Source organism: Rhinichthys klamathensis, unplaced genomic scaffold (genome assembly GCF_029890125.1).
Source record: "Rhinichthys klamathensis goyatoka isolate OS25496 unplaced genomic scaffold, OSU_Roscu_1.1 h1tg000082l_1, whole genome shotgun sequence".
NCBI lineage: Eukaryota > Metazoa > Chordata > Actinopteri > Cypriniformes > Leuciscidae > Rhinichthys > Rhinichthys klamathensis.
The window spans coordinates 3035396-3057473 of NW_026606624.1; the positions used below are offsets into that span (position 1 = coordinate 3035396).

General features: G+C 36.6%; 2 protein-coding genes across 6 annotated transcripts; one reads left to right on the top strand and one right to left on the bottom strand.

The window, feature by feature from the left end:
* Positions 1-4335: 4335 nt before the first annotated feature.
* On the bottom strand, positions 4336-6708 carry si:dkey-13a21.4 (uncharacterized protein LOC494576 homolog). 5 transcript variants are annotated; one of them, XM_056251490.1, is made up of 5 exons: positions 6467-6706; positions 5687-5813; positions 5282-5515; positions 4884-5005; positions 4336-4489 (listed from the first exon to the last, which is right to left on the bottom strand). In XM_056251490.1, the coding sequence occupies exons 1-5, from the start codon at positions 6517-6519 to the stop codon at positions 4351-4353; spliced, it is 675 nt and encodes a 224-aa protein (XP_056107465.1). In that variant the 5' UTR covers positions 6520-6706; the 3' UTR covers positions 4336-4350. The 5 variants fall into 5 exon arrangements, with proteins under 5 accessions (XP_056107465.1, XP_056107466.1, XP_056107467.1 ...); XM_056251491.1 differs by having other exon boundaries at positions 5282-5500; positions 6467-6703; XM_056251492.1 differs by having other exon boundaries at positions 4389-4489; positions 4880-5005; positions 6467-6702.
* Positions 6709-12586: 5878 nt separating this feature from the next.
* gata1a (GATA binding protein 1a) lies at positions 12587-18065 on the top strand. The gene is made up of 6 exons (XM_056251486.1): positions 12587-13616; positions 15346-15553; positions 15942-16433; positions 16510-16655; positions 17407-17532; positions 17618-18065. The coding sequence occupies exons 2-6, from the start codon at positions 15346-15348 to the stop codon at positions 17900-17902; spliced, it is 1257 nt and encodes a 418-aa protein (XP_056107461.1). The 5' UTR covers positions 12587-13616; the 3' UTR covers positions 17903-18065.
* The last annotated feature ends 4013 nt before the right edge of the window (positions 18066-22078 follow it).

Here is a 22078-nt window from a genome sequence, read left to right on the forward strand (position 1 = left end):
TGGCGGGAGGATTTCTGAATGGAGATGAGTCATTCATGTGAGGGGAACAGAAATGGGGAAAACAAACCAAGCACTTGTCCTCAGACAAGAGGGGATTTTTTTCACTCAAATGGCTAAGTGAAATAAGATCTGCGTACGGATTCGTTCTGGACTCAAGCCTTCTGGTGAAGTCTGTGCACTTTTGCATTAAGCAGAAATAGAGGCAGAACTGCAGATAAAGAAATGGCCATGGAAGTACATTACCGGCAGGACAGAGACTTTGCTAAAACTGAGATTTGCCATACAAAAAAAAAAAAAAAAAAGGAAAAAAAAAAGGAAAAACGCAAAACTTCCCAAAAAATTAGTGAGCGACGATGGAGAAGATCTTTTGTGTAGTTTATTTTTGTATTTTTAAAGCTTTTCTCCTGTGTGTATGTGTATGTCTGTGTGCTTTTTTTTTTTTTAACTCACAACTTTTATTTTATTTTTTTTGTTTTAAAAATTATTGGCCATCCACCTTTGGTTTAAGGATTTGTGGGATGAAGGGCTTTTGGAGGGCTGTGCTGTTGTCAAGTACTTTGACACATTGTATTTGTGCTCAAGCCGAGTGGTGATGTGCAACAACTGAAAAGGATGTAAACAAATGTAAACATCTGAAGGGCTTTTACTTTGTTTACTGAGTTTTTCTACGCTTGTTTCCACTCTGTGTTTGTGTATGCCAAACCTTGAGATGTAAAAATCTTAATTTTTTTTTTTTTTTTTTTTTAATTCCTCACCTTACCAAACCGCCATTATTAGTAAACACCCAGCTTTTTCCCTTTCTCTGACTTGTCCTCTTAACTTTTTCACAATGTAACTAGAATTTTCTCTGCCCTAGATTGTGAAGGAAATTGTCCATGTGAAGATGAATTTCTACTTTTTTCCCTTTTGATTATCTGAGAGGTATGCAAACTAAATGTTCAGTGTATACCTGTATGTCTCCATGTGGGTGAGGATGGCCGTTCTCATTCTTGGTAAAAGCCAAGTTCGGATTTGACTGTAATATAGTTCATTCATACCGCAAGAAGTGAAGATGATATTCTGGCCTTTTATATATTTACCTGTACAACGTTTTTACATGTTGGTCATCTCCTGATTGCCTTTTTTGTCTTGACTTATAAAAGAAACCGAAATATATAAACTGTCTCCCTGATTAATTATTAGCAATTTCTTTTAGTTTCATGCAGCACATCCTGGGAGTTAATTTCATCCCCAGTGTCTTCCAGAATTGTGAATTTGAGTAGCTATATTTGATGAAACGCCCTTCGGATAGCTAAATAGATAAGGCGGTTAACTCGTTTGCATTTAACATGGAGATATTTCTTCTGAAATAAAGGAATGATATCCCAGCATAGTATTCATATGAAGTAGTTCAAGAGGTTTTATTTTTCATACAAAAGTCTTTCACACATGAATCAAAAACAGTTTTTTGAAAAATCTTTTAAATCCCCCATTTCTTTCAATACATGGCCTGGTACTAATACTTTCACCATTTCACTGTTATTAATTTTAGTAAATTTTACATTTTAGTTGACTAGAATTTTTTTTGTTTGACAGATACATTTTTTATATTTAAACGTTGAACAACATACATTAAACATTTTTTTTAAAAGTGACGTTTTTGTTACATTGTATTGTAAAAATGGAAATAAAAAAATTTTGCTTTAGTTTATTATCCATGTTTTAATGTGGTGAAAAGAGTGCATTCACAACATGACTAATTCTGCCAGAATGCAATTACTTATTCATCAGCTGGAAAAAGAAAAGCTCTTAAAGTGATTCCAACATCATTGTTCTTTGTTGTTATTGTTATAGCTGTGGTGTGGACTTCACTATTCTCATAGTATAAGAATGATTATTCAAAATGTATAGTAATCATAATGGATAACGTCCTTGTGAACGGGCCTTAAAGGTGCAGTGTGTATTTTTTAGCGACATCTAGCGGTTCGGTTGCGAGTTGCACTAACGGCTCAGCCCACTGCTCACCCCTCCCTTTGGAAGAAGCTACGGTGGCTAAAACGGGACAAACATATCGTCGTCTGAGACAGCAGAGAATAGCCAGAGTAAGCCAAGAGTGTGTAACATTGTCACTGTTTCTGTACCACAGTCCATTATAAACCACATCATGGATAAAGTTTACAAAGCCATAGTCAGATGAGGATCAAGGTCTTAATATATAATATAATAATAGTAATCAGCTAATTGTCGCACAAGCGTAACCAGCACATAGCAAACCCATAATACAGCGAGGGAGAAGAACCACATGAAACTGTGCAACTAGGCCTATATATTTTTTCTAACAGGGTAGTAAAAGTTTAGCTGGCTAAATATGAGCTGTTACTGTGGCTGAGCTGGTTAGCGTAAAGCCTTGTTTAAACTCGACGCGTCTGCATGAGCCCAAAGATGCGCGCAGCAAAAATGACATGATTGTAACAGCGTGCGCGCCTCCGCATCCCCTAGACACCATTTACTACACACAATAGGCTTTTTTTCTCTGATTTTGAAAACTCTTCGCGATCGACTTCAAATGCTTCCAAGATCGACTTGTCGACCGCGATCGATGGGTTGGTGATTCCTGTAACGTTACTGTTTACGGTCAATGATAAGAGTACTAATCAGCTGTCTCACGAACATTACCAGCACATTTATCCCTACATAGCAAAGCCATAACACATCGAGGGAGAAGAACTAAGTTACATGAAACAATCCAACTACATATTTTACACCACTGACAAGGGAAAAGTCACTACTCACGGTGTTTATGGCTAGCTTCTAGCTTTCTGCGGCTTCTTTTTCAAGGTAGTGACGAAACGCGCTCTGTAGCGCTGTTTGTTCGCTGTCGGCTACGGTAGAAACATGACGTCACAATATGTCGACCTTCATAGAAGGGGGTGCCCGCGGTTATGTAGATATAAATGTCTCATTCTAAGGTAATAAAAACATTACGGTTTATTAAAGCTGCAGTCCGTAGCTTTTTTAAGTTAAAAATAATCCAAAATAATTATATTAAAAAAAACGTATTCTGCCAGTGGTCAAAACTATCTGCTTGCCATAGCTAGATTCAAAACGTTTAGCTTGTAATAATGATTTTAATTCCAGTGGTACTGGTGGGTTTCCGCGGGAAATTCGAGCATGTCTTTGCGTCATTACGTCACACCCGTACACATAAAGAAGGAGTTTCGGCTAGCCGGCTATACTGCGCGTGACGAGATGTTTAGATGTATAGGCTTTTCTCGCAGCACTTTACATAATTAAACTTATGGCATCCAGAAAGATCCAAACAACAATCATCAGTGTCAACTGGAGTTCAGCAGTTATAAAACCCCAAAGACTTCGTACTTCGGATTTAAGGTGGCTAGAGAAAGAAACCGTCTCATGCGAACACAAGGATTTAAACATCGGCGGGGCTTTTGAAAAGTGCGTGAACTCCGTGTTTCGAAGGGTTTCAAAACGGAAGAAGAGACGGCTTTTTTCTGCTGAACAAGTAAGTTAAGACATTTCAATAGTTCAATCGTGTAACAGTACGTTTTCTTAATTCACACAGTTATGGAGTTTCCTTTGTTATGCCTTTCTCGTTTTGCTATTATGGAGAATATGAATTCTGAACTGCACAGCTAACCATAAAACACATTAAATTTAACATTAGTCACGCAATGCTGATGTGATGTTGTTAACATGAACAATTTGAGAACAAAGTAGGCTATAATTTGCACGGTTGCTGTAAATCGCGTTGATTAAATTTAACGAAGCTTATCATGTCGAATGCTTTTTCCCCCTTAGTTGGTCAGAACAAAAATGGATGTTACTTACTTGTTCAGAAGACATTTTCTTATGAAAATTCTTATGTTGGTCAAACTTTCAAAAAGTGAATCTGTGATTCTGTATGACAGTATCCACACAGCGCGGTGACTGACAGCAGCACTCGCCTCAAAGCACTGTGTTCATCCGCGCTGTTTCATGCCGATTTACAACCCACGTAAAGATGATAATTCCGCGAATCACTGCAGTTACAGATTTCGAACAGAGAGATGGCGACAAAGAGGAAAAGCTACGGACTGCAGCTTTAAGTAAGTTCTTTACACCACTGAAAACATAGTTATGGATGTCATATTGCATTTCTGTTAATAAATACTCAAAAAAAATTACACATTGCACCTTTAAAGTCACCATGAAACCGAAGTTGCAATGGTCTTTTTTTTCCCCTTTGTGTCGTGTATCCGGGTGAATATATCCGTACATCCAGCTTCATGAACGGCAAAAAAATTAAATGATGTGCACGGATAAGTTATTTATAATAAATAATGCAATATTCCATAAAAAAAATAACTTGATTTAATGTTGACTTAAACACAGAACAGTAGCCCAAGAGATTGTCCTTGCTTCAACAATAGCATTTTTTATTTGGCTTCTTATCCTGTTGTTTCTGTATAATCTGGATGTCTTCTCCATTCTCCACATGGTGGCTTTTGAGCTGTAGAGAGTGTGGCACAAACAACTGTAACCTAATACTACTGCTTTTTTGGTCAAGCTGAGTATTAAATATTCAGTTAGGACTGGCTAGTGTCTCTGATCAAAAACTAAATTCAATGGCCTGGTTTCACAGACAGGGCTTAGATTAAGCCAGGATTAGAATTTAGTTAAATTAGGACATTTAAACGTGCCTTAGAAAAAAAAATATTACTTGTGTGCATCTTAAGACAAAACAATGGCACTGATATATTTTAAGATCTGTCAGTGCAAGTTGCGCTCAGATAAAACAGCTCAAACATGCATTTTAGTCTGGGACTGGTTTATGCCTTGTCTGTAAAACCGGGGGAATAATATATAACAGTCTTGGTTATACAAAAATGATTGAACTCACATACTGCAGGGCAGCTCGTGCTGCACTGTGAAAGGTCGTGTCCACGCCAACGTCTTCCTTGGCACTACATTCAAAATATTCAGCTCCGATTTCACTGCACCACTGCTGGGCTTTGTTTGGGGACACCTGTCAATCAAATCCTGTATCAGTTATAAGCAAAGTAATACATTACCGCCTGGTTTTACAGGCAAAGCTTAAGCCTAGTCCCAAACTAAATTGTATGCTTGAGGTGTCTTAACTGAAAGCAACTTGCACTGAGATATCTTAAAATATGTCAGTGCCACTGTTTTGTCTCAAGGTGCAAACAATGTTTTAACTAAAGCCTAATCCTGGTTTATTATAAACCCTGTCTGTGAAACCAGGCCTAGATCTATAGATCCTAATGCAATAGAGTTGGCTAACCTCACGATGATCCAAGTCAATTTTATTGCCGAGCACTATGAAAGGGAAGGCAGTGGCGTCAGAAGGAAATGCCTGCACCAGGAACTCTTTCTTCCAGACGTCTAGTGCGTCGAAGGAGACGGACGAGGTAACATCAAACACTAGGAGGCAGCAGTGAGCTCCACGATACAGTGCGGTACCCAGGGAATGAAACCTCTCTGTACCTGCAGTGTCCCAGATCTGGTGCAAAAACAGCTGAGTATTGCATGACATAGTTTGTGGAGCCCTGTTCAATCAGTTGAGATGTAACCTGTGTTATTGTAATGAAAGCTATCTGTGGATCCTGTGTATGACATGAAGTGAAGGATTTTCTTTTATCTTTTAAATCTTGTGGGTTTAACATAAATGAATGTAAATGTATCTCACCTGAAGAATCACTGATCTTTTATCAATAGTGACTTCTTTAGCAAGGAAATCTACCCCAATTGTGGCACGATACAATTTAGTAAAGCGATGGTCAACAAATCGGGTCATAAATGAAGATTTCCCCACTCTGTTCAGACAAAAAGAAATAGGGACAACTAACTGACCAGAGAATTAACTGGTAAATTATACTAACTACAATGCATATAGTGCATTGACCTTGAGTTACAGAACCAGCTGCCTCCGTAAATGACAAACTTTTTAGAAACACAAGCAGCTGTTGAGGTTTTTTTCATGTTTAGAGTCACTTATTTTAGTTACTTTCTGTACTTCCTTGTTTTTGTGTAACAGTATATAGGCTTTTGTTTTTGGGTCGCACATACAATGGTATTCAAAAGTTTGGAATCACTAAAACATCTTGAAATGCATTTTTAAACCTTAAATTAATAACTGTTTTTTCCATAATTTTAAAACATTATGAGCAGCCATTACTCATGTCTTAGAAAACTTTTTGTAATCTTTAAAAATATAAATTTCAATATTGTCAATTGTCAATCAATATTGTTTTTTTTATCAATATAATGGTGAATAAAAGTATCACATTCTTTCAGAAACATAAAAACGTCATAATGATACCAAGCCTTTGAAGGGAATTAATGTCTTTGTTCTTGCAAAATTTTCTGGACTATAATAGGATGCTAGAAAAGCTGTTATTCATCTATGTGCTTTATATGCATGCTTTACTACTAGATACCATCATTACTTTCTAAGACAGACACTCACCCAGAGTTTCCGATAAGAATCACTTTCAAGTGTGGTGTGCTCCACTCAGTCATGATAAAAATAACCAAAGCTGTCTTCAATGAAAGGAGGTCATGAAGGAACTCATCTCAGTCAACACTTCTCCTTGTTGCATTTCAGACTGTAGTGTGTGTCCTGTTCATATCACTGATCCATAAGAAAACATGGCAAAATAGGTAATGGTTAACCAACTTAGCAGTGTAAGGTAAACAAACGCCTTTCTAAACTAAACAGGTGGTGTAGCAGGCTAACAAAAATGTATGATGTTCTGCTCTTCCTGGACAGTTTTAAATTTCATGATTTCTTTGAATTTCAAAGTTTTTTGTGTAGCCTATTTGTTAATGAGATTTTTAGATGTGTGGAGTTTAGGCCTAGCCTAGAACTATAGTAGGCCCTAGGCCTAGTTTTAAATATAATAGTTGATTTAGTCTTTTACATTAATGACACTTTTAAATAGGTCTATATAAATTTGAATAACAATGATATCGAAAGTTTTTTATACAATTTGTAAAAGCTTACCCAAGAAGTGGGGTAAGATTTCCTCTTTGAATCATTTTATATTTTGTGCTATATGACAAGAAATTTAGCAAAAAAAATTTTTTATTATTATTTACCTTAATATTGCATTGCCTAATGCATCATCATCATCATCCTGCATCCTGCATCCTGCACATGCTAAACCTAGCCGAATCTAAATATGTTACAATTTGAAAGTAGGCTATAGCTAAATGCACATTGTTGTCATGGGCATCTTCCCGCATCTTATCCTATTATTGTTTCTTGTTAATATATTCGTTCTTCGAATGTGACATGAAATAAAAATGCATTAAAAAGGTATTAGTGAATGTAGAAATGAACACTAATAAGATTAATATCCGCGCTCTTCAGTACTTGATTTTGATTGGTCAACCGGCACTGCACTTGCTTCATGTCTCTCGGATTTTACCGTGTTCAAATCGTTCAAACGTGAACTGGCACCATCATGGATCGTATCGATTGTAGTGAAAATTACCTCAGAAGACTTCAACATTATTATTAGCATACTGAAAAAGTGTGTCTTTTTGCTTGGTCGAACTCAGATACAGGTAAAACAAGCAAACAAAAATCCTCTCATATTGTAGGCCTAAGTTACACCTGTTTTGTTTTAAATCTGTGACTTTTAAGGAACAACTGTCTTGGTCTGGTCAGCTTTTACAGATTTTTGATTATTGTAATCTACACTAATCTTTGAAATAACTTGGAGTTCCACACACAATACCATACATTAATTATAATTCAGTAGCCTACCATAGTAGCCTAGGCCTATATCAAAGTAGCTACCATGGTGTAGCCTAACCATGCGATACCATTTACAGATACATGGTCAGTGGCGGATTTAGCAAATTGGGGGCCCAAAGCGAAGGTACGTATGGGGGCCCCCCCATCCCATCTTTATGAGAAATGTACCGACTGAATGGTAGGAAAAGCTAATCTACGGGGAAGTAAAGGTTGGAGAGGAGAAAAGAAAAACCTTCCCCAACAGAGAACAAGGTTTCAGATAACACCTGTCTTTGCCAAAATGCCAGGAAACCCAGCACTGTTTATTATTTTTTTAAGATCAAATCAATATCAATATAACCAGCAAGACACGTAGTTAGGGTAAACCCCCACAAACAGCCATAATAGCAAATATTGCCAAGATGAATAATTGACTTTGTATGAGTGAGTGAGGTTGCAATTGGCATTGCACATGAGATTGACATTTCAAACATTCTACAAACAAACATTTTTATAGGTTTGTATTAGTTTATATATTTTATAATGTAATGATTTCACAGTTAATCTACAAATGAATGTAGAGACAACATAAAAACAGTATATTTTAAATACTTGTTTAATGGCATCTTTTTATGAATGAAGGTCAGTATCACTGATACTAATAGAGCTATTGATGTCTGGGTAAAAATGATTTTTTCCCCTTAATTTTGAACATTAATTATAGCCAGCCATCCAACATTACAGTGTAATTGAAAGCCAAAAAATTTACATTTTTTTAGGCTTCAAAAAATATATAACGACTTTTAATTTACGTGAACTTAAAACAATCATCAGATAAACCCATAATAAATGTCATATTTACTTTTGCCCTTTCAGTCTAACAGTAGGCCTATACACGTTATCCTCAACTAGCGTTACTTCACAGCTGCTGCTGTAGCGGCATGTGTCCCCAACAGTAGGCGTAAAAAAGTTTGTCATTTTTGGCAGCGTTGCCAAATACATATCGGCGTCTTTTGTCTTTCTTTCTTTTATTTGAGCCGCTTGGGTAACTTCGTTTCATTTTCGCGTTTAGACTCGTCTTGCTTCGTTGTGTACTTCCCAGTCCTCCTGTCATGTTTATCTTTCGCGGTTTCGCGCCGCGCACATTTACGGACTAGTCCATTTTATTGCGAAAGTAGGGGGTGTTATGTGTAGGGACAGATAACCATGAACTGGACATTTTAACTACTACTTCAACATTTCAACGTATTTCTTAAGAATATTAATAACATTTACTATGCTTTTGAAGCGTTCATGATGAGGGGCTTTTTCTTTTCTTTTATATATATATTTTTGAGGTTGGTTGGGGGGCCCCCCTACTACGACCGCTGGTAGGGGGCCCCAAGCAGCCGCCTACCTATGCCTCTATGTTAAGACCGCCACTGTACATGGTACTGCAACAGTACTGCTTTGTAAGCGTATAGCTTTTCATCATTCATTTTGCTTTCAAAGTACAAAAGATAGAGGCAAACACTTGGCAGAAGCCGCTATGTCAGAGGTCCTCACATGGGAGGTGTCTTGCTCTGTGTCAGTTAAGGGTGTGGAGGGCAAAACTGTAAATTGTAACCGGTTGTAACAGTGAATATTGAGACCAGTTCTCCTCAACTGAAACGTGGTTTTGAGTAACTTACCTCACAAAACAGACAAACTTAGCTGGTACCTTTGAGTCACACTATTACTTATGGGAGCTGTGGCTTTGAGGTCAGGTACACATCCTCTTCTTTAAAAGTTTTTAATTTCACCTCTAATGTGTCATGCATTGCTCTCTCTATGAATTTTCTACAAAATACTTTCACATTTGGTTCTACAACATAAGTTATACGCTCAAATGTGAGTTTTAAGACAAATGAAAGTGTACTTTTATTCGCCAAGGATATTATATTGATCATTATGTGACCGTAAAGACTTACAGTAGAAGAGGTTACAAAAGATTTCAATTTCAAATAAATGCTATTCTTTTGAACTTTCTATTCATCAAAGAATTCTAAACAAACTGCATCATGGTTTACATAAAAATATTAAGCAGCAAAACTTTGATAGTAATAAGAAATGTTTCTAGAGCAGCAAATCTGCATATTAGAATGATTTCTGAAGGATCATATGACCTTGAAGACTGGAGTGATGATGCTGAAAATGTCGTTTTTTTGATAACAGGAATAAATTACATTTTAAAATATATTTAAACAGAAAACAGATTTTTAAAATTGTATTCATTTTTCACAATCTTTCAGTTCTTATAAATTATATCTTATATAACATAAGAACTGCAACTGCCACAAGGATGTGAGTTTATATGCTTGAAGAATCTGACAACCATTGTAGTTACTTTCTTGTTTCTTGTTGAAAGCCACTATTCTAAAAACAAATGATAAATTCCTCAGGGAACCGATGGTGAACAGTCTTCCGTGTTAGCCTACAAATTGACAACATGAGTGAATAGCTTTATTGTTTCTATGTTGTGGATGCAGTGGTGAGGAGGAGGAGGGACAGACTGGAAATTATTTCAGTGCGATTTATCCTCTAACAGTCTGCAACCCATAGACAAGAACATTCTGTGTTCTCTCACTCAGACTTATCTTTGGGATAAGACTTTTGACTAGAAATGATTTTTGAGTCTTGAGGATGAGAGATGTAATTATTTGGGAATGAAGATAATTGTTGCCAATAACACTTCCTTTTGTGGATGATCTGAAAGAAATTTATTCTAACTTTGGAAGTAAAAAAGAAATAATCCGTCGGGGCCGAGAGAGAGAGGCGGTCCTCTGAGTTGTATACCGTCATGACACAGAGCTGCTCAGCTGGCTGTGTGAGGCAGAGATAAGAGCCTGCTTTCATGGAAGTTTCTTTCCTTGGAACTGGAGCGCTGCCCCAAGAACCCACAACTGCCCCCAACCCTTTGGCCTTTCTGCTCTGGCCCCCTGCACCATCCTGACCAGTAACAGTTCCCGCAGAGCTCTTGTGTCACTCACCAACTGAAACATCTTTTTGGATCCACATGGGCATTGTGTATTTGGCACCTGGATGACCTGGATCTAAGGAGTTCCTGGTTTCAGGAATGGTTGTCATTATACTAAAAGAACTGTTATGTACTGTTTTCACTCACTGCGCCCCTTAATCAAAACCCTGGATTGCAAACACATTACATATAGGCTATGTTGCATGCATATAGTTGTACTGAGTAATGGAGAGAGCAATGCGATATTTTGAAATACAATACAATATACTGTAGGTATCTCTCTTTCTCTCTCTTTTTATATGTGTATGTTCAAAAGTTTGGGATATATTGTTTTTTATTCAGCAAGGACACTTTAAATTGATTAAAACTGACAGTAAAGATATTTGTAATGTTCCAAAAGATTTCTATTTCAGATGAATGCTGTTCTTTAGAACTTTCTGTTTTCTGTTTTACACAAAAATATTAATCAGCTCAACTGTTTTCAACAACAATAATACGTGTGTAGATCAGATTCATTTTTATATTTATACTTTTTAAATATATTAACTGTAAGTATATATATGTAATATATATACATACATATGCGTGTGTGTATGGTTCAGGTATACCTTACGTTATGGCAATACCTGAAATCTTTTTGGTCCTTATGAAAACAGCTTATAAATCAAAGTGATGTTTTTTAAGTGTAAAACTTCAGAAAGTTTTCTGTGATGGGTTTAGAGGTATGGTTAGGGTTAAGGGATAGAGTTTATAAAAAATCATTGTGTCTATGCGATGTCTGCATAAAACAAGAAAACTAAACATTTATGTGCGTGCGTGTGTGTTTGTATAAAAATGCTAAACATGTTCTGATGTTCGTTGATTTGGCCTCATAATTAGCTTCAAATAAAAATACTACACAACTGAAGTAAGTCCTCGTTTTGACAACTAAGTGAATGTGTATGTACTCTCTCTCTCTCTGTCTGTGTGTGTGTGTGTGTGTGTGTGTGTGTGTGTGTGTGTGTGTGTGTGTGTGTGTGTGTGTGTGTGTGTGTGTGTGTGTGTGTGTGTGTGTGTGTGCGTGCGCGTGTGTGTGTAAAAGACAAGGTTGTCTTACTACCATTGTAGGGTGTCACTGTTCCTGTGAGTTTGTTCATTTAGTGTCATGGCTAGTCTTACGATTCCCCAGCCTCCCACTCCAATCTTGATAACCTCTTATCACAGTTCAGCAGCCAGCACACACACACACACACACACACACACACAGCCACCAGCCACATCCCTCAACGCTTCTTTTTATTTGACAGTCTTTTGTGAGGGGATCCGCTTACAGTAATATACAAGTATTTTACATTCTACAAATGAAAAAATAAATAAATAAACATAATAAATAAATAGATTTATATCTATAGTTTTACATCTTTACAAACCATCTTTATCTTGTAACTTAAAATGTTTAGGACAGAAATTAAGCCATGTTTTTAAAATGATAATTCACTCATATCATTTATCATATCTTTTTATAGCAGAATACTCGACGACTCTTTTCCACTGAATAAAAGAGAATGGGGACCATGGATGTCAAGAAAGCTAAATAAGCTAAATTTGAAAAAGTAATGATTTAAATTTGGGCCTGTTGCTCGCACAAAACTATCATATGGCTTCAGGAAACTCTGACTATAGTGCACAAGTCGTAAGGTCTACTTTTACGATGCTTTATCTTGTTCTTATGTGTGTTTTGACAGCCCCCTGGTCACCATCCACTTCCATTAAATGGAAAACATCTCCTTTTGTGTTCCACTGAAGAAAGTTTTGCAGGTTTGGAATGACAGGAGGGTGAGTAAATGAAATATGTTAGCCTATGTTCAAGTTCTAAAATAGGTCCTTATGTAAATCAATAACCTGGCCCTTGTTTAAGGATTTGCTTCTCTGGATCTCATCCCAGTTTCCCTGAAAATTATTAATGCACAATGGTGGAGGGAAGTTGAAGGTGTTTTGACTGTCAAATGACAGTGACAGTCTAAGTCCTGTGCTCAGGTAGGCCGTGCTGCGTCCATATCTCTGCCCATGATTGCAGCATTTGAGTTTATTTGCATTACTGTTCTTTGCTGAGCTGCACCAAGGAAAAGTGCTTTTGCATTTTCATTTGCTTTGTTCACAGTCACCGTTTCCATTTGGACTGGTCTTTGTTACTTCTTTGTGCCGTTTTAATTCCTGAATTTATTGTGTATGTGCCATGGCATACTTATATGCTCTATGATATTTTTTTTATGCATCAGTGCTCCTTTATCATTGCTGTGCTTGAATCATGTAAGATACGTTTATGGTAGTTGTAAACTAAGGTTTCTCATATTCTGTGTGGGATTTTTTTCAGTCAATGAGCTGTTAGATTTCCCTCTTTATCTTTATTTATACACCAAGCCTTTTTATATAACCTCTTCTGTGAGAACCTATATAGAATAACTGGTATAATTTAGCATTGTGTCTGTTCTGGTGAACCAAAAAGCTCAATAACTGATTGACGTTTGAGTGTGATATCTGAATAGTAAACAATGTTGTGTTCAAAGTCATATAGCCGATCACAATCATAATGGTCAAGAATATTTGATACAATCCACCATTGTTAAAGTGATCTATACTTAGTTGCTGTGTCAGCCGGAGATCTGCCATAGAATATTCAAAACTCTAAGCATGGCCTTATGGTAGGAGTGTCCAAAAAAGTACCCCAACCCCACCCATTGGTGCCCTACAATTTTAAATGAAGTTGCTAGTTCCTAAAGGCTGAAGGAGATAAGCAAGCGAGCAGAGAACCAGTAGACTCTCAAGCCGTCCTCCATGATCTGTGCAGTGGTGTGAATCTACTCACCTGATAAACAAAGATACTCAATACATCACTTGCAGGTAAGTTCTTCTATACAGTGCCAGTGAAAGTGTCTCAACATTACTCGACGAAATGATTTTGTGTTTAGATATGGAAGAGAGTTTTTTCCTATTTATTTAATACATCTTTAATATTTGCCAAATATGTGATATACTTGGTTCTGACATTACAGTCTAGACTTAAAAATAAGCAATTTAATCAATCAATGACCATATAAACCAATAAATAACTGTGTGCTGTTTGCAAATTTTTTTATAAACTTAAACTTGTATATATGATAATTATTTATATGAATTATTATTTGCCATTAAACCAGCACATTTTAAAAGTGAGCATTTAATAAATGTATTGCTTTCATTTAAGAGCTTGCAACAATAATGAGCCAAAAAGAGGTGTTAATTATTACTCAAATGTAATTTTTTCCCTCATTTTATTCAAATTGTGTTGTAATTATTGTTACTTTTATCCAAATTTCAATTTAAACAAAAAGATAATTTGGACTATTTTACAGTTTATAACTGATTTAACATAGGCCTACAAAGAGATATAGCCTAATACATAGGCTATTAACATAATACTACTGGTTTAAAATCATTTTATATATAAGATATTTATTTTAATAGAATCAATATAGGCCTACTATATTTCTAAATCTAAATATATTTGTGTAAAATAGGTCGTTCACGCTTTGATTCAAGATTCGTTCAATAATGTCCCATTGATCGCACAGTATTATGCTATAGGCTACACATCAAATGATTTTTTAATTTTGTCTGACACTTTCAGCAATCATTTAGACTAATGATAAAACAGTTATCAGGAGAATATGCGATGCTATTCATAATCACTCAAGATTGACGGGTTTTCTGTTTAACGTGATAACATGATTGACTGACGGAAATTACAAGAAAATATGTTCCAATATTTATGTTAATTATGTCCATATATCCAATCATATTTAGTTCAATTTAACTAAATTGTTTTGTGAAATTCTAATGTCTGTTTGTAGTTGAGTTTAATTTAACTTAAATAGGCACCTTGCTTTAGAGCTAAAACAAAAATAAAACAAACCAAACAAAAAAACACAAAATTACCTGAATGCACTATCAATGCAATAAAGACTAGCTCCGAGATAAATATGGTTCTGATAGTGATAATGATCTAATTATCTAGTAATCGAATTCTTTTACACAGCAATATAGGCATACAGATCTGTACCCGCAAATTTTGTTCGACATTCTGAGCTATAGCTGTAAATACTTTTATTTTAAATTACAAAATTTATTACATTTTTTTTTAATGATGCTTCAAAACTATTTTTCAGGACAGATATTTAATCAATATTGATCCCATATCGATCTTTTTTCAAAGACAAATATATGGTCTTTCTGTTAATCTTTTAATAGTCAATTCCCCTAAGGGATTGAACGTTGTTGTGAGCTAATGCTAACTGTTATGAATGCCTGTGAGAAATTCAGACATACTGTATTTTTAGAGCTGACTTTTTGCCACAGTCAAATGAGGACATTTTAAAGGGAAGTGTGACAGGCCGTACTGTCTAGCTTAATAAAATATTCTATGGACCAAGGTCTATATTACCTGTCAGGCTATCTGTTAGCATTCCCATTCATCTTGATGGCAGTGAAAAAATCACCACATTATTGTGAAAAAATATTTTAACTTTAGAATTGATTAAATTCATACTTCTTTCAAAACGATTGTCTGCACATTATTTCTCCCACTTGTAAGATGGAGAACTCATCTGAGCAGTCTCGTTGGGTGTCCCCCAGCCTGATCAGTCCCGACCCGTTAGCAAACTACACCACAGAGCCTGGTTTACTGCCACCCGGTGAAGATGATGAGCCCTTCTACTCCAGCTCTGAGGCTGACTTACTCCCATCTTATTATTCCTCTAGTGTCCAGAGTCGAGCCTCGTCTTCTTACAGACACAGTCCAGGTGAGACCCTCACTGCTGTAGTTTAAGTGAAATGTGCCATTTCTGCATCACCGAATGGTATTGTAATTATAATAAGAGATCAGTAGGAGTTGTATGAAGACATGCAACCATTGTTTCACTGGTTTCCACACCCCCATAAAACGATAGTTCACACAAAAATGAAATGTCTATTATTTACTCACCCTAATGTTGTTTCAAACTTGTATGACCTTCTCTTAAACACAATGTCTTAATTGTTTGTCCATATAATGAAAGTCAGAGGTGTCCAATGTTGTTTTGAACCCCATTGTCACTGCTTAGACAAAAACAGTTGAAACATCCTTCAAAACTATCAATATTGGGGTACATTACAGTCAAAATGTGTCACTTTTTTATTCCATTGAAATAGTTCGCCAAGTCTACTCCTCTCCATCTCTTCTGGGAAACATCCAGTGGCTGGACAACTCTGTAGGCCACTCTCTAAACTCTTCCTATAACCCCACATCCACTGTCTGGGCAAGCAGCCCATTCACAAAGACACCTCTCCACCCTCACACCACCACGTCCATCTACCCGAACAGTGCGACCCCATCTTTCACATCCCCCAAAGAGGGATTCCCTTCCCCGAGCCATGATGGGAAGGAAAGTCCCAGGCTCCAGGAAGTCCTAAAAGCCGAGCGCCTGAGTCCCATGGGTGGAGGGGGAAGCAGCTTTCTCAATCTGAGTTCAGCCGCTGGAGGTGTGTATGGTCCTTCTCCACACATGCTGAGTCCATACGGATCATACATGACCACGTCACAGGACTATAGTTCAGCATCACTCTATTCTAGTGCTGGACCCTGGATGAGCCCTTCGTCATACTCACCCAAACTTCGCAACAAGATGAGACTTTCGCCACCAGGTAAGTAAATTTCCTCTGGAAATGATTGAGAAAGTCCTGCATGATGCTGAGTATTAATTACTTTTGAATTTGACAGAGGCTCGTGAATGTGTAAACTGTGGTGCCACTGCCACCCCTCTGTGGCGTCGAGATGGGACAGGCCACTACCTCTGTAATGCTTGCGGACTGTACCATAAGATGAATGGCCAGAACAGACCCCTCATCAGACCAAAAAAGAGGCTGGTATGTAAAATAATAAAAAAAACAGGCGATAGTTTGTGATTTTATCAAGTCAAGTTAAATTTATTTATGTAGCACTTTTCACAATTCACATTGGTTCAAAGCAGTTAATACTTATAATACATTAAGAAATTCATGGCTTACAGTCTCATTTTGCATAGTAGAAGATTACATCTTGCTATAACACAAGCAATCAAGCATTTGAGATTTGCTATATCGCCCAACACGAGCAGCCTATGTATGTGGATAAAGTTGGACATACTTATATATACAACTTTAAATAAAGAGATGGGTGATTATATCGTAACATTTTGCAATGCAGTTAAGATTTGCTCTATTGTATACATCGCTTTATGTGAGTGCACTGTATGTATGCGAAAAAAGTTGGATATAATCTATATATATCTATATATAGAGCTGTGCGATACAGTTTACATTTCTGCAAAAATATAGACAATCACGCAGCTGAGATTTGCTATATAGTATTGCTTACCGTGAGTGTACTCTACTGTATGTACACAGGTAAAATAGGATGTACTATATCCAACTTTTAATATATTGCTGGGCAATAATATAGTTTGATGATTTAAGCATTTAAGATTTGCTATTGTGGTACAGTATGTAGTATATTCTGTTTTACATGAGTGTACTGTATGTAGGTTTATAGTTATAGTTAGGGTTATATATTAATTAAATCATTCATTATGTGGTGATTATATCAACTTCTTGACAATAAATTCTGCTTGTGTGTCAGATTGTCAGCAAACGCGCTGGAACGCAGTGTGCCAACTGCCACACAAGCACTACGACACTATGGAGACGCAATGCCAGTGGCGAGCCTGTGTGCAACGCCTGCGGCCTCTATTTTAAACTGCACAATGTGAGTATACACATTTATACTATATATACCAGAAGGAAAAATGAGTAACTGCCAAATTTAACATCTCTGTTGTGCCTTTTTGCAGATCAACAGGCCCTTAACTATGAAGAAGGATGGCATCCAGACACGGAATCGCAAGGTGTCTAACAGAAACAAGAAGGGCAAAAAGAGCACAGTGTCAGAGGTTTACCCTGACATGTCTCACATCGCACCTCCCGATGAGCATGTAGGACCCTACTCTCTGAACCCAGGACCGCTCCTGTCTTATAGCCACACCCCTCATCTACTGCCCCCTTCCACCTTGCACTCCTCTTCCACTTTGTCCTACAGTCACCACCCAAACTCTGGCATGATGCCCACACTTGTGTGAAGGAAATGTCCGTTGGACCATGAGGCATGTACATTACGTTGTAGATATAGTAAACACTTCTTGCATAAACGCATCACATCACATTTTTAAATAAAGAGAAAATGCGTAAAAGCAACTCCATAACAGTGGCAGTCTAACAGTTTGCCAGTGATTTTGAAGCTGTTATGTAGTTTGAATATTGGAACACAAAACTTGGTAGCTGAAACTCTCACCTAAATCATATGTCATTTGTAAATATTTATGATTTTAGGCCTTATTTTATGTGCTATAATCATACTATTATGATTTATTTTGAGATGTTCAATAAATGTCTTATAATTAAATGTTTTGAGGTATAACAATGTTTTTTGTCTTATGTCCACCTTATTTTTAACATAAGAGCGGGAGCGGCCATTTGTATCTTCCAGTGTCATCTGCTTTGTTATTTTAACAGTACAAAAACAGTGTGTTATGCTGCTTGAAATTGCAAACTGGTATTTGTTGTCATATAATTTTCATTCATTATTGTCATCATAAACACACTGGTTTGTAGCCCAAGTAGTTTTACTGTACTTTGTTATTCTTCTAGCTATTTACCTTAATGGCTAATGAATCAGAAGTCTCGCACATTCATGGAAAATTGATTGTGCATGGCAAAATAAGGTAGATAACACCACCTGTAAGGCTCAAGTAACCCCTCATTGACACCAAACCAGAAATGTGATCCACTTACCACTACCTTACCATCACTTTTATTATTGAAATAATATATATATATATATATATATATATTTTTTTTTTTTTTTTTTAAAGATCAGTTCTGTGGGTCAAAACATGTTTGGATACAAATGCAATTTACAGAAATATATAAAACGTGCACAATTTTGTTTTCTTTCCTAAAAAGGTCCTGAAATGTATATGCACACAAACCTCTATGATTTATACATTTGTTTAGTTCCTTTTAAGGAAAGCAAATTAAATGATGTGTGTAATTTTATACATTTGTGTGACTTTCAAAGGTGAGCACTTTCAGTGTGGTGATGGTATTTAAATTTCGCAAACTGTTTTAGACCGTGTGGTTTGAAGCTCACTATTTGGACTTCATGTCACTCCAGCTATGCAATAACAAGTGTCATTGTCCATTCATCCACTCTGGAGAGGCTTTAACAATTGATCTGCTTTTGGAGCATGAACATGCAAATGAAACACTTTCCATAAAGCTGGCGGGAGGTGACAAAACATTTAACCAAGCTTCCACTTGTGCCAGGTCCTAAATTTAGCTCACACGGAAAAACTGTTATATCTATGTACACAACGCAACTGCAGGTCGTGTGGCCCAGATGCTGGCAAAATAGATGACCCTGCACTGAAACTCTAACAGGAAGAATATGAGAACCAGTACATGCTGAAAAACAATTGGTCTGACACATACTGTCATAGTATATACTGAATTCAAATGTTCTGTAGGTATGCAGGTGTTTAGTATGAATACATTCACAGACATACTACATCCGTTGACATTGACCTTTGACCCATGTGTTCTGAAAACTCAAAAAGTAATTTACTCAGACGTTATCTTATAGCACTTGCCCTTTTACAAGGTGTTGGGACAGTTTAGTTTAGTCTAAGGTGAAAGTGATAACCTTTTCATGCTCTCAACATTCTCAACACTGACCCACCTCTGCAGCATCACCAGAAATCATTTACTGTTCTTAACAGTATCAGCTTTCAAATTACGAGACTACAAATGCTTAAAGCATCTCTTAAATTTAAATAAACATTAAAGGGATAGTTCACTTTGAAATTAATTTTTGGTATGTTTTAGCTTGCCTCAAGGGCATCCAAGATGTAGGTGTCTTTGTTTCCGTAGTAGTTTCAATTTTGATATTTTTGGGTCAAACTGTTTTTGTCTGTCAGTCATATAATGCAGGTCTATGGTCACCACCTCAAAGAGCATGCACAGAGAAGTCCAAATTAAACATGATCTAATGACTCGTAAATGTAAGTACACATTGATGGCCTAAGTTACGAAACGAGCGGTTTGTGTGAGAAAACGAACAGTATTTATATCGTTTTTACCTCTTGTAAACACAGCCACGTCCAAGTGATCTGAGGGCGCGGGCGCTTCGGTCTGCGCAAGCGCCGGAAGTGATCTCTTACAAAAAAAAAACAAAAAAAATTCAACGTTGTCTGTTGATATATCGAAATCGTCTTCCATTGCGATTTCCTGTATATCTTAATATGTTTAGATCTTCACAGTGAAATCTCTGTGTAAACAATGAGTGACGTACACGCGCGAGAGATCACTTCCGGCGCTTGCGCAGACCGAAGCGCACGCGCCCTCAGATCACTTGGACGTGGCTGTGTTTACAAGAGGTAAAAACGATATAAATACTGTTCGTTTTCTCACACAAACCGCTCGTTTCGTGTCTTAGGCCATCAATGTGTACTTACATTTACGAGTCATTAAATCATGTTTAATTTGGACTTCTCTGTGCGTGCTCTTTGAGGAAGTTACCATAGACCTGCATTATATGACTGACAGACAAGAACGGTTTGACCTAAAAATATCAAAATTGAAACTACTGCGGAAACAAAGACACCTACATCTTGGATGCCCTTGAGGTAAGCTAAAACATACCAAAAATTAATTTTAAAGTGAACTATCCCTTTAATTTAATACACATTGAACGGTTTGGCTTTAACAAAGTAGTTGGGTTTTGAAGACTAGATTTTTTGAAACTCATAAGAAAAATGTAAAAGCAACTCAAGCACCTGCAATTTTTGTTCCTCAGCAAGGCCTTAAAATAAACTAGTATACCTCATGGAGGATGGAGCAATTCCAGAAATACATGGTTATTTGCATAGTTGCATATGCTGAGGTCAAATCATTGCATGATTGATCATTAATCATGTGAAAAAGTGAAGAACAGATCACATCTCAAGTGGAACCATGAACATCTGTGGATGTCAACTAATCATGAACCCTAGCTGACTCATTCAGAAATGCTTTCAGAAAATTCTTAATTTGCAAAGGCTTACATGAACTAATAGTTCAATCTTAAATATTAACACTACTCATATTTGTAAACTAAATAATAAATCTGTCTTATCTCAGCCTTTTTGTAATGACAGTTACTACAGCTTTAGATCCTAAAAACATCTATGCACAAATATCAAGGGCTTGATAAATAAAAGACAACCTTAACAGATATATGGTTTGTCCCTGTTTGAAACGTTAAACAAGCAAATTCTGAGTGGCAGGTGGGTATCTATTTTTTCTTTTTTGTCCTCACTGAGTTTATCTGCTGGGACGGCCAGCCATGTATTGGGGAAATGGTGACAAATGACTGCAAGAGATTAGCAACCACAGGACCAGCAGAGCAAATTCAAAACAACATCCGTTACAATCCTTCTGTCTCAGTCTCTCTTCCCTCACAAATACTTGCTAATACGAACCACATATGATACATGTCCACTCCTAAATCTTTTATCAAATGTCTACTGAATCAGCGCATTTTCCACATTTTCAGAGAACAAACTGCAACATGCAGACACCCAATACATTCAAATGTATACCCTTATGAACGAAACAGCACAGTGCAAATTTGGCATATTTCGCAAAAATAAATCATACTAATGATGTAATAAGAGTCTGTGCAAAGACTGTTTTTTCCACACTGACATTAGTCAAGCTAACATGACCAACAGGTTTTAGGACTGCTGAATTGGCAAAATGCAGCAGCCATGAAGGTGTTATGTAAATTAAAATCTGTATTATTGAATGACAGTGATCTTATAGACAGTGACCTCTAAGGGCAGTGTGGTGTCAATACAATAGTCAAGATAGATGTCAACTGTTAAGTTACTTGGCAAGAATTTAAAAAATGACTATAAAAGGAAAGATGTTGTTTATTTGTTGAGATAATACTAATGTGTAATAATCGGACGAGTTACCTTTATTGAGTGATTCCAATAGGAAACATTTAGCACAACCAAATGCTCTGAAGTTCAAATAAATATTCCAGCACCTGCTTCACATTGCACTGAAATAGTGGTCTACCTATTACAATAGTATTAAAACCAAGTAAACTAACTAAAATGTACATGACAAAACAGGTTCTACTGAAAAGATTCGAAATCAGATATTTGCCTCAAAGGGAATTTTTTGCTTTTTGTTAGGAATAGAATTTAATT